The 22,683-nt window shown below is 43.7% G+C and overlaps 1 protein-coding gene across 1 annotated transcript in view; it reads left to right on the top strand.

Moving 5' to 3' along the window:
- Positions 1-131: 131 nt before the first annotated feature.
- The window catches only part of bbs9 (Bardet-Biedl syndrome 9), a 122,670-nt gene continuing 100,118 nt past the window's right edge, over positions 132-22,683 (top strand). Inside the window, exons 1-9 of the mRNA XM_079746424.1 lie at positions 132-232; positions 1,439-1,561; positions 2,026-2,182; positions 7,917-7,981; positions 8,920-9,033; positions 14,398-14,572; positions 18,015-18,099; positions 18,727-18,910; positions 21,790-21,919. Coding sequence (XP_079602550.1) covers positions 1,450-1,561; positions 2,026-2,182; positions 7,917-7,981; positions 8,920-9,033; positions 14,398-14,572; positions 18,015-18,099; positions 18,727-18,910; positions 21,790-21,919 — 1,022 coding nt within the window. The 5' untranslated portion in view covers positions 132-232; positions 1,439-1,449. The remainder of the gene's footprint in view (positions 233-1,438; positions 1,562-2,025; positions 2,183-7,916; positions 7,982-8,919; positions 9,034-14,397; positions 14,573-18,014; positions 18,100-18,726; positions 18,911-21,789; positions 21,920-22,683) is intronic.

The following is a 22,683-nucleotide window of genomic DNA, read 5'->3' on the forward strand; positions in this document are numbered from 1 at the left end:
AACCTAACGGAGAGAAATGCCCTTATAAATCCATGATAAATCCATGAACTCATTTTCCCAGCCTCCTTTTAGTCCGAGCGTGCGCAGTAGAGTCGGCTTCGCCGTTAAGCGTCAGTGCTATGACAACAAGGGGATGATTTCGGCAAGTTGCTTAGGAAGACACAAGAAATGTGTTTTTTTGTCTGAATAAGAAAGCGTCCAGTTTTTAACGAGCCAGCATCTTCGTTTTAAGGTACAGAGACATGCCAGCAGACTAATGCATCTTGTTTACTTAGATAGCATGTACAAATCGGAGATTAGTAGCCGGTTGCTCTGCAACAAGTCACCTGGTAGAGCTAGCTAATTAGCCAGCTAACCTACTTATGTGAAATCTAACGTTATTTGACCAAGGTTCAAACAAATAAGGTTAGCGGTGACCTTAAGCCTGCTTAACGTACCTGGATACCGCTGCACCATTCAACCCCTCGGCGTCCCACACCGCTGCCATGCAGATACCCGTCAATCTAATGAGACTATTCTACCATTTGGTCTCTATCCTCTCCCATATTAAAACAATTGTTGACACTATGATTCAAACTCAACGACTAAAGCTAAAACCGTGGCCGTATGTCTTTCCAAGCTAAGTAATTTGAAATGCTAACGGGGTAACTAGTCTATTCCGTTCATTCATGCTCCCATGAGCTGCTTCAGTGTCATGACAAGCCCAGATGGACTTCATAAAGGGCAAATATCCTCTTATGTCATTGTCCTTCTCTTAAAGCAAGGCTCTTATGAGGGGTCTTAGTTACACATGTTTCCAGCTTCAGTCTTAGTTGGACATGTATAGTATGAATGCAACAGGCGGGAAGATTCACAATTAGTTAGGTGGATGTTGGGTTCTCTGGATCAATTTGGATATCAATGATGTGCAATTATACTTTCCTTGATAGGTTGTGGTACCCCTCCATTTTCCATAGATGCAACAATTTTTGCAACAAGTTTACGCTTGCATTCTCTCTCTCTTGCTCAATGGATTAGCTGTCTGTTCCACCTGCTCAGCATTTAGCAAGGAGCAAAGCTGCTTGAATCCCCCCCTAATTTGCCACCCCACCCGACCAGACCCGAACCGACCCAACCGCACTCACCTTAACGATCATTGGGTCATGTGACCTGCAATCTGCACGTAACTGCAAAGTCAGACCATTCTGGATTGTATTGGCATACAGGCCAACCCAGCTAGTCTGCTTTTATGAATAACCTTCCTGCAGTTATCTATCAATCAATAAAAAATATAATTGTATGTTTCAAATTATCTAATGCCATTTGTATCTGAAGGGCCATTATTTTTAATTTGAACTAATGATGTGTCTTCGTCATTCTAGTTTCAGCAAGTGAGATTTATAATAGTCTCAATATGACGTAATGTGATGAAGTTTTTACTTTTTCTTTAACTGTCCAGTCAGACGCAGCATGTCTCTCTTCAAGGCCCGGGATTGGTGGTCTGCGACCCTAGGTGATGGGGAGGAGTTTGACCAGGGATGCCTCTGTGTGGGAGATGTGGATAACAGTGGCGCAGGTTACGGTCAGTTTTATGTGTGATTTTGTGTGATGTTATGTGAAACAGCTTATAGGCTAATGGATCATTTACTTAGTGCAGGACAAAACATAGCAGCAATGTGATTTAATAGCACTTGTCATCGCAGCCAAAAACTTTTAACATTAAAGGAAGTTAATGTAGTGCTGTATTTCACAAATGTGGGCCTAGGACAGGCATATATGGTTCAAATGTGAGCAATATTAAAAGGTTTAAGGTAAAAAAAAAAAAGAAGCCTATAGTCATTGGATGTTATAATATATAAATGTCCCAAAAATCCAATCAATCTTGTCTGGTAGATAACACAATAGTGTCGTAGCAGGTAATCCTAAATCTTTTGAATTCTTTGTTTGTTGTCTTCTTAGTCAAATTACACAAATTGGAATCCAAATTACATTCATGTTGAAGGGGCAATCTGCCTCATATCTGTGTTGTGTTTCTTGTCCTTGCAGACAAGGTGGTGGTGGGCAGCTATATGGGGATATTGCGGATCTTCTCCCCCCACAGCAGTAAGACCGGAGCGGGAGCTCAGAGCCAGGCTGACCAGCAGCTGCTGGAGGTCCAGCTGCAACACCCAATCATCCAGGTTGAAGTGGGCAAGTTTGTATCGTGAGTACACCAGCTTACTGACTACACTCTAGACCAGAGATGGACCACTTTCATGATAAAGAGGGCCACAATTTTTCATCATCATCATCATCAGAGGGCCCCACGTGACCATGCCCTTCAACTAATCGGATATGAGAGAAGCTACAAAATAATTTAACATTAGAACAAAATATTTGTATATTTGTCTGTATGTTTATTGAACCAACATACATTAATTTTCCGTGCTGAAATGCATTTCATTTCTATACTCTTGTCAAACGACAAATACAAGTTTGTTATAAAAGAAACAAGAACAGCTACGTGAGTGATTAGTATCATAGGCGTTGGATTCCTATAACCACGGTCAGAGATTCTAACAGAATGGCTCGTTGGTCTAGGGGTATGATTCTCGCTTTGGGTGCGAGAGGTCCCGGGTTCAAATCCCGGACGAGCCCACATTTTAATTCACCTCACCCTCAACAGGTTGCCTGAATCCGGCTCACTCTTAAAGGTTGTATCAGCGATGTTGGGTGACGCCACTTTTTTGGTATTTGAAGCGAGATACCAAACAAACAGAGCCGGCTCACCACTCCCTTCCGTGCATCGAGAAAAAACTATCATGAACGCAGCGCATAACCACACAATACCCACCCCTTTTTGGAGATTGGTTGGAATACTATTTCTTTTGGTTTTGAGTGGTTGGTATTAGTACCATTTGTTTTTGTGTATGATCTCGGAGCAAAGGCTGCCTACAGAGACACGGTTTCTTGATGGTCTCTTATGGGGCGAGCAGCTAGGGGATCGTGAGGAAAGATAAGATGAATATGATCAAGGGCGTAGGAATGAGTTTAACATTGGGAGGGACACATATCGGAAACCTGACAGATCCGTTAATGATTTGAACAGAAATATGTCATAAATTAACTACACTGAAAAAATTCACAAATATATTTTATTCTACTAAAAAGATACATTTGTAAATGTAAAGGAAAACACATTTTGAATGGCAGTAATGAACTGATCAATCAATTCTTTAATTGCACGCTCAATCATCCAGTTTTTTAGAATAAGAAGCGGTGACAAGACGCTGTATTGCGCTTTCAAAATAAAATAAAATATTTTTCTCCCCCCGGTATAATTTTCAGGTGGGAAAAATGCGCCTGTCTCCAATATTGGAGGGAACACGTCCCCTCCGTCCCCCCCAGTTCCTACGCCCTTGAATATGATCATTTATGTTATGTAGCATCGCTGGTACAACCTTTGATGCGATACTTGTGGTTTCGCCTGCTGGAGCACAATAGACTGAATATCACTGTCAATATTTGTGCATGTAATTTGCATCGTATAGTAATAATAGATACCAGAACCAGGTTTTACTCTTTTGTCACGATGCAAATCTATTGTCAGTCTAATTCAGACACTGGTTTGTTGGTCTAGGGGTATGATTCTTGCTTAGGGTGCGAGAGGTCCCGGGTTCAAATCCCTAAGTTTGTAACTAATTTTGACAGTTGAATGGAAAGTTATTGACTCTGGCACATTCTTTGACTTCCATGCCATTAATTTAAGTCCAGTTATTGGCAAACACATCACTATAGTAATTTGTATCGTATAGTACTAATACTTACCAGAACTAAGTTTGACTCTTTTACACGTTTGACACTGCTTTGACATATGTCAGCAATTTAATAAATGATAATCGATGCATCCATCACGTTATAACTTCCATCTATCCTACATATGATAACTAATTAACATAGTTATATTATGCCTGTATGTTTATTGAAACAACATACATTCATTTCATATTTTCCATGCTCAAATGCATTTTTAACATGTCTATACTCTTGTTATAAGACAAATACAACAAGTTTGTTTTAAAAGAAACAAGAAAAGCCAAATGAATTAATAATATATTCTTTAGTTCAAACGGCTCACATACATCATCATTCAATAATGGTACAAAAAAAAAAAAAAACAGAGGCCCAACATGAAGTACAACAACTAGCATATATTCAGTGTAATTTTGCTCCCACTCTACTTTCAGAATCAACACACATTTCCCCCCTATACCTGCCCAACCTCACTCACAACAGGTAGCTTAAATCAGGCTTCCTCTTAATGAGATACTATGGTTTTGCCTGCTGGCGTACAATAGACTGAATATCATTGTCAATCTTTGTGCATCCGATCCGCATCAGATGAAAAAGAGTGTAATCCCTGGGCCTGTTTCTCTCTTTTACTTATTGCGCTTCATTATTGAAAAATTGCTCTCACAAATGTTCTGGTCCCAAACATGCTGGCCATTGAGAGAGCCAAATCCCTGAGGAGTGGAAAACGTGCCTCTGGTATCAGTCTCCAAAATTAGCTCTCCTGAAACAGTTCAGTTCACAACTTCAGACCATATGCAACTGGAGTTGGAATGTTGACCCATTGTCAGACCACGCAAGAGACTGGCTCGTTGGTCTAGGGGTATGATTCTCGCTTAGGGTGCGAGAGGTCCCGGGTTCAAATCCCGGACGAGCCCTTCATTTAAGTCGAAAGCGTAGCAGTGAACTTTGGAAGATTATTGGACGTCCATGCCATTCACTTAAATGCTGTTGTAGGCAAAAATACAAAATTACAATAGTCATAATAATACACACCATAACTGAGTTTGACAGTCGAATGGAAATCTATTTACTATCTACATTCTTTGACTTCCATGCCATTAATTTAGGTCCAGTTATTGGCAAACACATCACTATAGTAATTTGTATCGTATAGTACTAATACTTACCCGAACTAAGTTTGACTCTTTTACACGTTTGACACTGCTTTGACATATGTCAGCAATTTAATAAATGATAATCGATGCATCCATCACGTTATAACTTCCATCTATCCTACGTATGATAACTAATTAACATAGTTATATTATGCCTGTATGTTTATTGAACCAACATACATTCATTTCATATTTTCCATGCTCAAATGCATTTTTAACATGTCTATACTCTTGTTATAAGACAAATACAACAAGTTTGTTTTAAAAGAAACAAGAAAAGCCAAATGAATTAATAATATATTCTTTAGTTCAAACGGCTCACATACATCATCATTCAATAATGGTACAAAAAAAAAAAAAAACAGCGGCCCAACATGAAGTACAACAACTAGCATATATTCAGTGTAATTTTGCTCCCACTCTACTTTCAGAATCAACACACATTTCCCCCCTATACCTGCCCAACCTCACTCACAACAGGTAGCTTAAATCAGGCTTCCTCTTAATGAGATACTATGGTTTTGCCTGCTGGCGTACAATAGACTGAATATCATTGTCAATCTTTGTGCATCCGATCCGCATCAGATGAAAAAGAGTGTAATCCCTGGGCCTGTTTCTCTCTTTTACTTATTGCGCTTCATTATTGAAAAATTGCTCTCACAAATGTTCTGGTCCCAAACATGCTGGCCATTGAGAGAGCCAAATCCCTGAGGAGTGGAAAACGTGCCTCTGGTATCAGTCTCCAAAATTAGCTCTCCTGAAACAGTTCAGTTCACAACTTCAGACCATATGCAACTGGAGTTGGAATGTTGACCCATTGTCAGACCACGCAAGAGACTGGCTCGTTGGTCTAGGGGTATGATTCTCGCTTAGGGTGCGAGAGGTCCCGGGTTCAAATCCCGGACGAGCCCTTCATTTAAGTCGAAAAGGTAGCAGTTAACTTTGGAAGATTATTGGACGTCCATGCCATTCACTTAAATGCTGTTGTAGGCAAAAATACAAAATTACAATAGTCATAATAACACACACCATAACTGAGTTTGACAGTTGAATGGAAAGCTATTTACTATCTACATTCTTTGACTTCCATGCCATTAATTTAGGTCCAGTTATTGGCAAACACATCACTATAGTAATTTGTATCGTATAGTACTAATACTTACCCGAACTAAGTTTGACTCTTTTACACATTTGAATTACATAGTTATATATATATATATATATATGTCTGTGTGTTTATTGAACCAACACACAGGTCAGACCTTGAAACAGACTGCCTTGTTGGTTTAGGGGTATGTTTGTTGCTTAGGGTGTGCGAGGCCCCGTGTTCAAATCACGGACGAGCCCTCAGCATAACTATAGTAACTTTGTATAATACACACCATAACTAAGTTCGACACTTGTATTTTTACCTACAACAGCACTTAAATAAACGCATGTCCAATAATGTTCCAAAGGTAATTGCTATTTATTCAATCTAAAATTAGGGCTTGTCCGGGATTTGAACCCGGGACCTCTCCCACCCTAAGCGAGAATCATACCCCTAGACCAACGACCCAGTCTGTTTGAAAGTCTGACCATGGTAATTCGAATCCAACCCCACGTTGCATATGTTCTGAAGTTGTAAACTGGACTTTTTCAGCAGAGCGCATTTTGGAGAATACTACCAGAGGCGTTTTCCACTCCTCAGGGATTTGGCTCTCTCAATGGCCAGCATGTTTGGGAGCACTTACATTTGTGAGAGCAGTTTTTCAATAATGAAGCACATTAAGTCAAAAGAGAGAAAGAGGCTCCAGATGAGACTATTTTTCATCCGATGCGGATTGGTTGCACACAGATTGACATTGATTCAGTCTATTGTGCGGCAGCAAGCAAAACCATAAAAAAACATTTGCCATCATTGAATGATGATGTATGTGAGCCCTTTGCGTTGAAAATAATAAGAGAATCTTATATGATTATTATTACTCTCATTGACTGTAGGATTGTCTCTCTTCCTTGGTTCATAAGTTGAAAGGGCTCCCCACTCTGCCAGGTGTGTTTGGATACTTCCTCTAGTGTCTCTCTTCATGTCCTTCCCCTTTCATGCCCAGGGGCTTGGCCAAGTCCCACCCATGTTGATCTGAAACAGCCCTTATAGTTTGTTTTTTTAATAGTCTAGACACAAAATAGTGTAATGTAGTTGGTAAGGTTGTTGGGCTCCCAGCCGTCAGATACTGAGTTTTTTCCCCAGCGTCCGCATTCGACCTAGGGGTCCTTGAACAAGAGGCCTAAACCCTTAGTGCTCTTCAATGACCTGCACCTGTGTTCTTTGGATAAAGGCTGCTGAATGACTAAAGGTTTAGATCAGGGGTTCCCAAACCTTTAAATACTGGCTGACCCACCTGTTGAGGTACTTTGGGCCCAGGATCCACCAAATAGTTATACATTTGTTCTCATTATCTACATGTCCAAAAAGTGAGATCAAACCTTTCCCTTTTAAGTATTCCCCTTTTCATTTTTGAATCTGAATTTGTCAAATGAAACAAAAAAATACAAGACAAGGCCCGTATTTTTATGGTAGAAAATAAAATTGATTGTGGCGTTCAGGCGACCCTTCAACACACTTGAAAAAAATCACTTTTGTAGTTGTACTGGATCATTGGCCTGAAGGATTTCTGTGTGTGTGATAAGAGATCAGTTAGCAGTTGTATGTAGAAGCACATGCATTAGATCCAATCCAATTACCAGCTGGGTGGCAGGATCGATCAGATCAGATGAGTTTCTGATCTCTTCCGCTAACTACTCCGTCCTTGCTCTCACACTGGCCTGCTGCAAACCTGTGTGTTTTTGTCTTAGTGTGTGTGTGTGTGTGTGTGTGTGTGTGTGTGTGTGTGTGTGTTTGTGTGTTTGTGTGTGTGTCTGTTGTGCACGAGCCAGAGGATGTTGGGTTGGCCGGAGCAGTGTTGGAAGATGGATGATGATGATGACAACCTACTTTTTTTTTTACAGGTGTTCAGATCAGCTCCACCTGGCTGTTCTTCAACCCAGAAAGCTCTCTGTGTACTCTGTCTCAGGTAAAAATGTCTATAAATAGATATCGTTCCTATCACTATTTTACCTTGCGGTCATTCTGACCCTGCTACCTCACTACACGTGCGGGACAAATACAGAAACAACCTTTGAGGAGCGTGAAACAGAACAAAGAAAGAAAAGCAATCTCAAACGAGTTTGAAAGAGTCTTTGGTGTGCAGATATGGGAAGCTCGTCCTGGTCGTTAATTCTGATGATTGCGTCCAAGAGAGGGTTATGCTATAATGGACGATGTGTAGAGCTCCGTTTGAGCAGCAGTATATTTTGATGTCTGTGACCGATTGAGGGTTAAGCCCCAGCCCCATGGGTTGGGGCACATTTCATCTACAACGTCGCTCATTATAACTCTCATAAGCAACAACGTTACTAAAATAGTATCCCAAAGTTGCCGTGGGTCGTAACACGTAACACGCATTTTATATTCATAAACTTATATTTATTGGCTGCACTTGAGAATCAAAGGAGAAAAGAGAAAGGGCCTTTCAATTGTGTTTAGTTGATAGGATTATTACAAGTGTGTCATGAGGCATGTGGTTATTCTGGGTAGACATTCTTTTCATAAAATGTACAGAAAACAAACTATGTCTTGTTATATATCATTATCGAGATATGAAATGACCCATAGTGGGATAAAAGAGTACATATCACACAGCCTTAACATGCGCACACACCCACACACGCACACACCCACACGCGCACACGCACCCCAACCAAAACCACTGACCTCCCTTTTATTGGATGGGCCGAGAGAGGAAAGAGCTACCCATAGCACCAAGAAACACTGAACAGAATTTTCCTGAGGTTTCACTTTGTTGATAGAGTCAAGCTAATGATCCCCAGTCCAAGAATATATTAGTGGTCACCCTGCCTCTTACCAAAGTGTTTGTGTGTGTGTGTGTGTCGGTTTATGTGTGTTGTACAGGCACAGCAGGGAATGTAGAGCATGGGGCCCAGTACCAGCTAAAGCTGGTGTATGAACACAACCTCCAGAGAACCGCTTGCAACATGACATCTGGCCCCTTTGGAGGAGCCACAGGTACCACACACACACACACACACACACACGACACACACACACACACACACACACACACACACACACACACACACACACACACACACACACACACACCCTGAAGTACATGCGTGTTCAATAATATACTCTTTCTGTTTTTATAAGCCCACAATGTTCTCTCTGTCACTCAAAAACTCACACACAAACACTCACACACACATATGCACACACGCACACATTTGCTAACGTTCACACACACACTCCTCAAATAGAAAGTGATCCAATAGTCCATCTTGCCAGACCAAAGTATCTGGCACTTTCTCCTCTTGCTCTGTTTAACACACACACACACACACACACACACACACACACACACACACACACACACACACACACACACACACACACACACACACACACACACACACACACACACACACACACACACACACACACACACACACACACACACACACACAGAGGGGGAAGCCCCTTTTAAGAACTTAAAATAGCAGTTAAAAATAAAGGCTGTATTGTGGAACCGTGTGTGTGTGTATTACTCTTGGACGCAGGTTCTAGTTGAGGGCTTTCCCTTGATTAGTTTTTCCCAGAGCCAGTGACTAAGAACGATACACATCCACTAAACCTGCCTGCCTGTCTCCTTTTGTTTCCTCTATACTTCAGCTGTCTTTCCTTTCATTTCTAGCCATTAGAATTGGATGTGTTTTTTCAGTCATGCCAGTTTCCTTTAGCTTTGGGGCGTGGGTCAATAAACACATAGTATTTCCGAGATTTTACGCATGCAGTTTGAACGGACACATAAACCCACACACACACACACACACAAACACACCAACGCTTTGCTTATTCTCGTTATGTATTATTTCCCCCCGCTTTCTCAGTCAGGCTCTCTCTCTTATTCGTCATTCCTTTTATCCGTCTATCATGATATATTGTACAGCAGTAACAACAGAACTTTTCCTTCTATGGTCATTTTTAATTCTCAGGCAACTTTTGCTCCCTGTATTGCCCACTAGATGGCAGTAAAGACTGTAAAAGCAGTTTTTGTCCAAAGAGCTGCTAGGATAAGCTATTAGTGGCACCACCACTGCAAGGAGCTGTATCCACTGGTTGACTTCTACTGCCTTGCTAAGTGGCCGGGCATCAATTAGCAATATTTTCTTTGCTATAGTGCCAATGAACAGCCACAACTATCTATTAACAACCGCCTTTTTTCTTTTTTGTTTTCCTTATATCAATCCCTTTTAAAGTACTGTGACTATTAAGCCATCCTTATACCTTCATCCAGAGCGACATACCAAGCAGCTATGGGCTTAGACTCAACGGTGCCTACAGGGAAATAGACTGCTGACATTTGGGTACGAACCCAGAACCCTTCCGCTAGGCATCAAATACCCTAACCTGACACAAGACCACCCGTGGCCAACATATACGTGTTGCACATTTCACGACTACGATCTAACAACCTACGCTGTTGAAGCCAGGTGTGAGATCGGTTCTGTTCTCCCAGCTGGATCACCCGGTGGGGCTGCCCCTCTGCTCTGACCCTAGCTCTGTGTGTCTGTGTGTCCGTCTGTCAGTCCCCCTCTCAGTTGACAGTTTACTGGTTTATTGTGCGGTGGATTGTCCTAATCGGATGAAGGCTGCCTGGGATACACGATCCCGACGCGGACACACATGTCCTCACTGTTATCCCAGCGCTAACGTTGAGATCAAAACCCCACCACTGACAAATGAGCGTCTGCTAATGCTGAAAAGCACGCAGGCACACGCACGCACACGCACACGCACGCACACACGCACACACACACACACACACACACACACACACACACACACACACACACACTTACGTACACACACACTTACATACACACAGCTTGGTACAACACATCCACAATAAACATACAATGTCCAATGGAATTCAGTAACACAACTCTAACTAAGCAAATATGCAACAGACATGCTAAACCACACACCTGATCAATGAATTCAAACACATGCATAACATTAACCATACAATGCAAACACACACACACACACACACACGGAATACAGATATGCTCGTAAAATCAAGACAAATCACAGATGCACGCGTTTAGCATGTTATAAAAAGTGGAACACACTCTCCTTTATGAATGTGTGTTTTTTTGTCTTAATGTCTATAATAGCGGTCATTTAGCAGTAATGTAATAACAGCTCGCTGCTATTACTGCTCTAACAGCTCCACTGTCCCAGGGAGTGGTTCACGCTGAGGCCACACACACACACACACACACACACACACACACACACACACAAGCAGACACACACGCGCACGCACACGCAGACTCAGACACATACAGTGTAGTGCAAACCGAAGATTGTGTGTGTGTCATGTACACATGCATGTATAAACCCGTGTAAGTGCGACTATGTACTGGGTGCGTATGGCAGTGTATTTTTTGTTTCCTGTGTGTGTGTGTCTGCGTGTGTCTCATTCTAATGGGGCTAATACGAGTGGCTTCCTCCAATAGCTCCTCGACCTCTGAACCACCACCACCGCTGCACCATAATAGAGGCCCTTTAATGGCTTCTGCATGAGTGTGGCCGCGCCGGCCCTCACACACACACACACACACACACACTCGTTCCAGCATGGACACCTGGTAAGGGGACACCACTCGGCCCTCGTTGCGCCCGCCATGCGCTGCCCCTCTCACCGCTCGTAATTGGGCAGGCGTGTGTGTGTTAGGGAAACAGGGGGATACTTTTATTAAACCGCCGCAGTCTGACCGCTCACAACCCTTGCATTCCTTCCACCGTGCCTGGGAAACCCCGGCCCCTTAAAAAGTGGCAGGTAGTGTTTGTGTTTGCGGCCCCGGTGAAGCTGTTCCACGCCAACAGAAGCAGCAGCAGCAGCAAGTCAGTGCTGGAACGTCACCCCTGCCCCGTCCTATTCTAGTCTAAAAATACCCCCGCGGGCGGAGGAGAGCCAGCTTCAAGGTCTGGTGTTGGGGGGGGTTGGGGGGGTTTGTTGAGGCCCGACCTGTTTCTGACGGATGAAACGCTTGCATGCTCCTTGAGAATAATAAAAAAAAAAGGGTGTCCGGATGACTGTGTGTGTGTGCGTGTGAGAGGCCTTCCGTGAGGTCCGTCCACGCTCCCCTTGGCCCTCCACTATTTATACCCTTAAGTCAAAACATTGTTAATAGCAGGCTGAAGAAGGAAAAGGGTCAGCTCGGCTTCCTCTCCAAGTACTACTCCATCATATTCAGTCAGAAACACACCGCCCGAGACTACAGGGTACCGTCTGATTATCCTGGCGCTCCCACTAGTATTTGATTGTAATGCATATATACACACAAATGCGTATAGCCACACGAAAGCCAGATTGACACATCCTCCATGAATCCCATGTTTTCCTCCTCACCTGAAACTGTAGCCTGTTGGTGCATCATTCAGAACACTCTTCCTTTCGGAAGTGTGCTCTCGGTCTCACTGCTTTGGTAGGAAGTTCTACATCGGGGTCTATTGCTAGTGACCTCTGTGTCTCAGTCTATTGGTCGTGAACTCTAGGTCTCAGTCTATAGTGAACTCTAGGTCTCAGTCTATAGTGAACTCTAGGTCTCCGTCTATAGTGAACTCCAGGTCTCAGTCTATTGATCCTGAACTCTATGTCTCAGTCTATAGTGAACTCCAGGTCTCAGTCTATTAGTCCTGAACTCCAGGTCTCAGTCTATAGTGAACTCCAGGTCTCAGTCTATAGTGAACTCCAGGTCTCAGTCTATTGGTCTTGAACTCTATGTCTCAGTCTATAGTGAACTCCAGGTCTCAGTCTATAGTGAACTCTAGGTCTCAGTCTATAGTGAACTCTAGGTCTCCGTCTATAGTGAACTCCAGGTCTCAGTCTATAGTGAACTCCAGGTCTCAGTTTATTGGTCCTGAACTCTATGTCTCAGTCTATAGTGAACTCCAGGTCTCAGTCTATAGTGAACTCCAGGTCTCAGTCTATTGGTCGTGAACTCAGTCTATAGTGAACTCTAGGTCTCAGTCTATAGTGAACTCCAGGTCTTAGTCTATAGTGAATTCTAGGTCTCAGTCTATTGGTCATGAACTCAAGGTCTCAGTCTATAGTGAACTCTAGGTCTCAGTCTATAGTGAACTCTAGGTCTCAGTCTATAGTGAACTCCAGGTCTCAGTCTATAGTGAACTATAGGTCTCAGTCTATAGTGAACTCTAGGTCTCAGTCTATAGTGAACTCCAGGTCTCAGTCTATAGTGAACTATAGGTCTCAGTCTATAGTGAACTCTAGGTCTCAGTCTATAGTGAACTCTAGGTCTCAGTATATTGACAGGGTTGTATTTGGCGCAACTGTTGCTGCAAAATTACTATTTAAAGAGCGCAAATGAAATCAAAGTGTACAAATTAGATGGTTTACTTACACATCTCCAATTAACACACACGCAAATCACACACACACACACACGCATACAAAACACTAAGCATGATGTGTGAGTGTGTAAGCATGTGCGTGTTTGTGTGTGTGGACTGTAGGTGGCTGTCTCTTTGACCTCTGCTTGATGCCAGCGGGAGTTTTAATAGCGCGGCGAGGCCTAATTATAGTGCTCTACCGACACAGCCCTGCTGCTTAACAGCCGAGGTTGTGCGTGGGTGTGTGTGTGTGCGTGTTTATACAGCAGGAATTTCCAGATGCACACAAACCCCCACGCACACACACACACAAACACATGGTTGACCAAGGTGTGTGCTGCTAGGTGTTAATGTGGATATCAGATCGAAGCTCGGGAATGGCCCGCTGTTGTCCTTCAACTGCGCCCTGAAATAAAGCAGAACCAGGAGAAAGCCACCGGGCTGCAGGAAACCCAAGATGAAGCACACAGTCATTATGGCTGCAGAAACAACTTGTTGGGGGAATGTTCATTTTCACCACCACCAAGATGTGTTCAGACGTGCTCAAGGTTTTATTTGGTTGAAGTTTAATTAGTTTAAGTTATAATTTTGTATTTCTTGCTTGGGTTTGTTGAAGTGACGTTTTTCAAATGTGGAACCGCCGTCCAACTTCAAACCATCAGCAGCCAATGGTCTGAAGTTTGAATGATGGTCGGGTCATTGGTTCAGCGTATTAACAATTTACCATATAGTCAGACGTGTGCGCATATCATCATATCTAATAGTAAATCTCAGATCGACAAGATGCCTTAACTTTACCTGCTCCTTAATGACATACACCTAAAATCCAGTGGAAGTGACTTGAGATAAAAAAATGGAATCAATCTTTAATTTAAAATTGATCTCTCACTCTTCCTCTCTATCTCTCCCTCTCTCTCTATCTCTCTCTCTCCCTCTCTCCTCTCTATCCAGGCCACCACTCTGTGTGTATCCAGTCTATGGACGGTATGTTGATGTTCTTCGAGCAGGAGAGCTACTCTTTCGGCCGGTTTCTCCCTGGCTTTCTGCTGCCTGGCCCACTGGCCTACTGCCCTCGAACCGACAACTTCCTCACCGTCTCCTCTACCAGGCAGCTGGAGAGCTACAGGTGGGTCACTGTTACACACATGTATATATGCATGGGTTCACTCTTTCTCTGTTTAGCGCATTCTTTCACACATGCACACTCTCTCTCGCACTCGCGCTCTCTCTCTCTCTCTCTCTCTCTCTCTCTCTCTCTCTCTCTCTCTCTCTCTCTCTCTCTCTCTCTCTCTCCGCTCTCTCTCTCACACACACACATACATAAACACATTCATACATACTCAATATAAAATACAAGGTAGTGGTTCTTAGGATTGATTTGTCTCAAATGTTTCTGCCTGAGAGGTGTATTATATCTGTATATTATGTATTTATAATCTATGGGCTGAAGTCCTCGTTCTGCTAGCTCAGTTTATTTGCCCTGCTGGCCTGTCTCCTGCCTTTATGAATGAGAGCCTGATTTGCCGTATACTGTACGCGTGTGTTTGTGTGTGTTTGTGCAACGTGTGTGCATGTGTGCTGGGGCTTGTATAACGGTGGTGTGTGTCTGTGTATATATGTGCATGAGTTTGTATAACGTGTGTGTGTGTGTGTGGTTGTGTGTGTTTCACCGGTAGATCCTCTTTCATATAAATGAGTGTTTCCTCCGACTCAATCTCCCATGATGACAGATATTTCTGATTCCCATTTCAAAGCTTGTGTGTGTGTGTGTGTGTTTGTGTGTGTGTGTGTGTGTGTGTGTGTGTGTGTGTGTGTGTGTGAGTGAGAGGGACATTTGCGGTCTGCCCATATGGTAGGCATGTAGATGAATAATCAGTTTCCTGTGGTTTTCAATCTCTCTTTCTCTTTCCCTCTTTCTCTCTATTCCTCTCTTTTCCTCTATTTTCCTGTCTTTCTCTTTCTCCCACACACTCATTCTTTGTCCATTCATGCTACACAAGGACATCATTAGCAGAATATCTAACGAAGAGGTGCAAAGCAGCGACAGCCATAGTTATTATGAGTGTTGTTTTAGTATAATTAGACCTGTAACTGCACTCATTCACACAAGGACAAGCCTTGTGGAAGAACTTCTTCACTGGGCTGCTGTTACAACATCTGTCCCTTCACCCAGGCATCAGTTACAACCAGAAATGTGTTGGTACCAGACATCAGTTCTTACCAGACACCAGTAACAACCAGACATCGGTTACAATCAGCTACACCCAGACATCAGTTACAATCAGCTACAACCAGACATCAGTTACAATAATTTACAACCAGACATAAATTGCAACCAGAAATGTGTTGGTACCAGACATCAGTTCTAACCAGACACCAGTAACAACCAGACATCGGTTACAATCAGCTACAACCAGACATCAGCTACAATAAGTTACAACCAGACATCAGTTGCAACCAGATGTGTTGGTACTAGACATCAGTTCTAACCAGACACCAGGAACAACCAGAAATCAGTTAAAATAAGTTCCAACCAGACATCAGTTACAATAAGTTACGACCAGACATCAGTTATATCAAGACATCAGTGACATAGAATCATGTAAGAATCAAGGATTTATTGCAACCTCTACTAAGGCCAGGATCAATTTCTAGGAATAAATCGCAACAAGGAATTGATTACAACTAGGAATTGATTAAACCAGAACCTGTAACAACCTGGAATATGGTGCAACCAGCAATAAACTAAGAAAAACATAAATAGCAGAAATATGCTACGAACTGCTCTAAAGGTTTTTGTTTCACTGCAGGGGTTGTGATCATAGCATGAAGTTCCTATACATCTAAATGTGGCACACTGAAACTTTAAATATTTATCAAGTATAAGTAATGAATACCTCATCTGTCTGTCACCAAGTAGGGCGAGCTCAACCCAAAAGGTCCTCAGAGCGTTTACACAGGGACACACACAGTACAGTGCAGTGTCCAATGTCCTTAGTTGACATCACCGACTCTGAAAGCATGTGAGATTATAGGAGATGAAAAATAGGCTGAATTCAGCCATTATAAAGCGGGAATATTAAAAGTGGGACGCAGCCTAATTTAATTGAACTGTAAATTAAATTAGAAAGTATGATGGATGGCCCGATTAAGGGAGCCAACTTAAGGTAATAATAAATCACAGATTTAATATTTGGACCAGCAAAGTTCTGGGTCATGTCGAGCTTGTTCGAGAAAGAGAGGTAGAGAGAGAGAGAGAGGGAGGTAGAGAGAGGGAGGTAGAGAGAGGGAGGTAGAGAGAGAGAGAGGGAGAGAGAGAGAGAGAGAGAGAGAGAGAAAAATAGATGGAGAGAAAGAGAGAGAGTGTGAGAGGGGTAGAGAGAGGTAGAGGGAGCGAGCGAGAGGGAGGTAGAGAGACAGAGAGCGAGATCAGTTCCCGCCAGTCTACGGTAACTGCCAACCCTCTTACGGGAAATGTCCTCAGGGTGAACACGCCAGCATCAACTGACCAGGGATCAGCCTAAACACTTTATTACTTACCGGGTCCACCTGTCAGGGGAGCAGCCCCACGTCATTAGTCTCCGCTGGGACCTGACACACGCTCTCAATCAGAGGGGAAAAGACACCCCCTTGTACACGGATCGGATTAATATTAATGCAGAGACAAGCTCCGACCATGTGGGCTCTGGTGCACCACAGGGCGGCCCAATGCCAAAGTCCTGCAATCCGTCCTGGGTTCCAGAAAGTTGCTGGCGCTGTCCTGCCTTCTTTGGGTATTTGAGCTAAGGGAAACAGAAATGTCCCACGCTGTGTTTACAGGTGCAAGTTCCCACGCGAGTTTTGGACCGTTACGGGGGCAAACTGGTTGTAACATCAGGGGACCCTGTGATAGAGGCCCCCCCTCAGATGCCTCAGAGTGGGGCCAAGAGTTGCTCAGTGGGGTTTTACCTAGTGTGTCGTACGGTCTGGGTATGGGGAGATCGCCTTTGTTGAAATGTGTGTCTTCGTTTACATGTGCAGTTAAAACGCGCTCACGTGGTCAGCCAGCCTGCCCTAGGTCAGTCAATTGCAGAGAAAATATTTAGCTATTCTGTAAAGCTGGGTTTCATGTAAAATGTAAGGATTTTATAGAATGACGGTTCACTGTTAAACATCTGAAGGACTTTACTTTTTTTCCTTTTATGGGGGTGAATCAGATTGTAGTAGAACTTTTAGTGAAGGTTCAGAATGATGGCACGGTAACATTTTCAAGTCAGCACAATGTGTTATTCAGAAAGCCCTTACAATGCGTTTTGCTGTACTGGTGAACATGTATTTTACTGGAGGATGACCAAATTGAAGACTAACTAAGTAGGCGTATCAATGACATCCTATGTTCCGTACGGCTTTCACACTGACGTCACATGTTTTCCATGAAAAAGGAAGAAATAAGATCATGATAGACTGGAGGTCGGAGTCTTTGACTCTCCCAGCCATCTTTATCTATTTTTACATTCTGCTAGAATGTTACATGCCCAGATTAAGTGTGTGTTGCCGTCTTTGTGTGTGTGTGTGTGTGTGTGTCCCAGGTACGAGACGCTGGCTGTGGCCACAGAGGCGGAGAGCCGGCAGGATGCAGAGCTTCCTCTGAAGACAGGGGGGAAGAGACTGACGGTGAGCCTCCAATCAAATGTCCCTCGTTTCCCTTTCACGGCAAACAGGCTCCTAAATTAGCTATGAAGTGTTATCTGATTGGTCGGATGCCAGGAACTGAGTGAATGAGCTGTGAGGAGGGGGGGGAAGGGGATCAGCCTTTCTGTGACCCTATGCTTACATGTTCCACATCCCCAGAAGACATTTACGCTAGGATCTCAGCCGTAACCACAACTCTGTTATCTACAGGCCACTTACAAGGGCAGCGTAACAGTAGAACTGAGTTGAACTCTTGTAATGTCTGAATCACAATTCAGTTTTTGTGTAACTGTCAAAGGTCACAGCGGTTTGTAATTATTGCCATTAATTATAATACCAATAAACTTAACTTGTGTTGCGCAAGTTTACAAAGCGATTTGAACGTGCACAATAAAAATAATTATTGCTAACAAATTGAATTAAAGAGCGAATTGGACAGTGGATTAGAATAATGGAAACACTGAATCAATAGAGAGTGGGATGCATTAACCAAAGCACAGAGGTAGAGGAAGAGCTGCAATCAATAAATACAAATAAAATGTAGTAGGGAATAAAATCCGCTAGCACGCACAGACAAAGCAAATTTGTGTGTGTGTGTGTGTCCTCCAGCCTGACTGGACGGTGGTCCTGGGCGAAGCGGCCCTGGAACTCAGCATTCCCTCCTTATCCCACGCCTCCTCCTCCATCTGCGTCCTCGGGGAGAGGAACCTCTACTGTTTCCGCGACAACGGGCAGATCCGCTTCATGAAGAAGCTGGAGTACAACCCCAGCTGTTTCCTGCCCTATGCCTCAGGTAAGCCTCGCCTCCCCCCCCCCCCCACAGTCACACACACACACACGCACCCATGCATACACTGACACGCACGCAAGCACGCATGCATGCATACACGCATACACACACACTCTCCGTCTTTTGCAGTCCAGCATGGAACGCCCATATACAGAGACATACCTTTGTGGATTAATATTCCAGTTGTGTTAGTAATCCACATTTCCTTCGATCACCACATTCATTATACTATTATTTGTGTGTGTAATGTGTTAATGTGGATCCAACGACTGCTAGCTGACTAAAGTGTTTCAGCTAATGGGGATCCTTGGATAAACATCACATAGCAGCCTCACTGTGACACCTCAGTACCGCCACCACATCTGTGTTTCCATTAGTTCTATTATTTGAAGGGATCCGACTCAGATCTGACCGTCCTCCAACCCCTAGCGATCAGCACTGGTGCGTGAGCCGGTGGTTTCCATCCTAAATCACGTAAACACATTCACCATCAGCGCAGACATTCGGTTGCATGACCCCTAAGAAACACACAAGGCCAGAGAGACCTGAATCCAAACTCCTAACACATGGTCTGGACTCACAAACACACACACACACACACACACACACACACACACACACACACACACACACACACACACACACACATACAGACAGACACACTCACACATACACAAACGTGCACACTCACACATACAGAACCATACACACACACACACACACACATATACAGACACACACGCACACACATGCGCGCACACTCACACAGACACAAACGCATACACACACAGAGTCGTGCATTATTCAACAATTAACGTCTATTTATCTCAAATTGCTGCGTGATTGTATTCAATTGGAAAATTAGAATAGGAGTCGTGAGAAGACACACACACACGTATAATGAAACACTTAGCGCACGCTCACACACTCAGAAACACAGATGCGATTTTATTAGCCGAGGCTGCTCACGAACAGAAAGACGAAACACCTGCTGCTGCGCTCTCATCTGGAGACCACGGCCGCGTGTCAGAGAGAGAGAGAGAGAGAGAGAGAGGGAGAGGGAGGGAGGGGAGAGAGAGAGAGGGAGTGAGTGAGAGAGAGAGAGAGAGGGAGAGGGAGGAATTATAAATGGAATGAGGGGTGGAGGGTGTTTTGGTGTCTGTGGCGTTGAGCAGCAGGAGATTACACAGCTGTCCTGGGTGATTTCTACCTTTCTCCCGGCCCTCCAGCGCACAGCTGTGTCCGCTGGACCTGCGCCCTCCTCACCTCCTTTCTCCTTCTCTCACCATGCAGTATATCAATGTCACTCTCTCTCTCCTCTCGCTCTCTCTCTATCTTTCTCACCATACCGTATAGCTATGCCTTTCCCTTTTTATCTCCTATTTTATGTCTTCCCTGATGATTTCTGTTCCTCTCTCTCCTCCTGCTCTGTTTTTTCACTCACTCTCCCTCTGGGGATTCTGCTCCCTCTGTCTTCCTGTGGGCGTGTGTGTGTGTTTTGAATGTTCTTTATTTAGTTTAAGATTAAGCATCTGTATAATCTTTCCCGAGGTAGACACACACATACACACATACACACACACACACACACACACACACACACACACACACACACACACACACACACACACACACACACACACACACACACACACACACACACACATACACACACACACGTGCAGGGTCGATTCCAGCCCTACCCGACAGACAGAGCGAGCACAGAGTGAAAGAATGTGATTTGATTAAGTTTATCGTTGCTGCCATAATCAATAAACTGTGCTGCAGTCTAACGGTTGGCCCTAATGTTTACCCTAATGTGACATTTGAAATGCTGGATGCTAAGTGGATCACAACGTGGTGGAGTAACATTCTCCAAAGTGTGCACAGTATCAGAAATTACACTGAACAAGGGTTGAGATTTGGGTTGAATTTGAAAAAATGTGTGAATGATGAAAAAGATGAAGAATGTTTCCTGGGACGGGCAGTAGAAAAACAGACGCAGCGAGCAGGAGTAGAGAGCGGTGAAGCTCTTGGCCAAAGAGGAGGAGAGGAAAGGTGATGGAGAGAGAGAGGACAGAGAAAGAGAGGCAGGGCCCGAGCTAAACGGGAATCTAGAATCACGGTTCGGAGCCGCTATAATTACCGCGGTAATTACACATATAGGTAGATTATAATTACGGGCCCAGAGTTTTCCTCCACTTTAACTTTGAAGCCCACGCACTGCTAATGTTGCTCCGGTCCTTCATGTGGACCAGGGCCGCTCAGATCTGCCTTGGTGGTACGCACACTGTTGGTGGCAATGATTGGACACCTGTGTGTGTGTCTGTGTGTTTGTAAAAGAAAAACGGAACATATATCAATTACACATTTATACTCGGAGCGGAATCTTCTTTTTTTCGGAGGTTGGAATGTTTTATTAGCTGCTCGCTTCTGACCCGGCCGTTTATAGAGCCGTTTTACTTTCCTACAACAATCCCTGAAACAGAACGCTCATCTGAGCCCGTTGCCCCTCCCTAGGAGGTAACTCACAGCCTGTAAGAACTCACCGGCCTTAAATCTCCATCCTTAAAACACACTAGTCCTCCTGTTCTACCTCACAGAAACAAGTTCCCTTCATCTCATCTTCGGAGTCACGCTGTAAGATAGGTCGCTCACCTTTGACCTAGGCCGTGGTATTGTCGCAAAATCCATTGTAAATTCCCCTAGATGTTGACAAGTGTCGGTATCAACTATGTCACTGATCATAAAATCGAACAAGATACTATTTCTTTATTTGGGCAACGTTCACCACTTTAAGTGGCCGAAACGTCCCATTCAAATTAGATAACAGTAACACCCTTTCTTCTCTTCTTATTTCCCCTTCGTCTGATCCCCCGTAGTAACGGAGGGCACCCTCAACCTGTTGCTTGGGAACCACAACAACATGATGCTGGTGTTCCAGGACACGACCCTGAAGTGGGCCGCCCAGCTGGCCAGTGTCCCCATCGCCGTACGCATGGCCAACTTCTCGTGAGTACAGAGGATGTGATGTCACAAACATCAAGCCATGTTTGAGTGCTCCCTGTTGCCTCCACGACCACGGGGGAGCCCTGAGAAGTTCCGAGGCAAACCTTGTTGAACTGCTCCTTCACCCCCTGATTCTATATTAAGGATTTCTCTGGCCTTCACTGTTTATTTTTGAATGGTTTTTTTTCTGGCTTGTCGGTGGGTTGAAGCAGGTGGTGCTGAAATGGAAGGTGTATTTTGACCTTTTGTTTTTGTATGAGGTCGAACTGCCAAGGAAGAAGGAAGGATTTAGATTATACTCTGACGTGTGTGTGTGTGTGTGTCTGTGTGCATGTGTATGGGTGTGTCTATTCTCCTTGCTCTATTAGCACAAAACAGAGCTATCATCATAGGTCACCTACTACATATGTTGGGTTTCACTCTTGCCCTCTTACAGTTTTTCTCAGTCGCTTTGGTACATTTCTCAGATCAGAATTGAAATTCTCAAAACTACATGTTCAATCTTCACATCATTGTGTCACTTGTGCACATCAAAAAAGCAGTTTCTCATTTCTTTGAACAAGTTGCAAATGCTTTGGTACATTAATGCAAATGATTATGTACAATTCTCTGCTCTTTCGTACATTATCAATGGCATTAGTTCATTGCATAAGTCTTTACATGCAAAATGGTTGAACAAGTTGTCATAATATGTCAAGCATATTTCTATACATTTCCATTAGACTTTTTTTCTAAATCTGTACTGAATTGGTAAATTGCTACCCAGT

Source organism: Pollachius pollachius, assembly GCF_949987615.1.
Source record: "Pollachius pollachius genome assembly, chromosome: 1".
Classification (NCBI taxonomy): domain Eukaryota; kingdom Metazoa; phylum Chordata; class Actinopteri; order Gadiformes; family Gadidae; genus Pollachius; species Pollachius pollachius.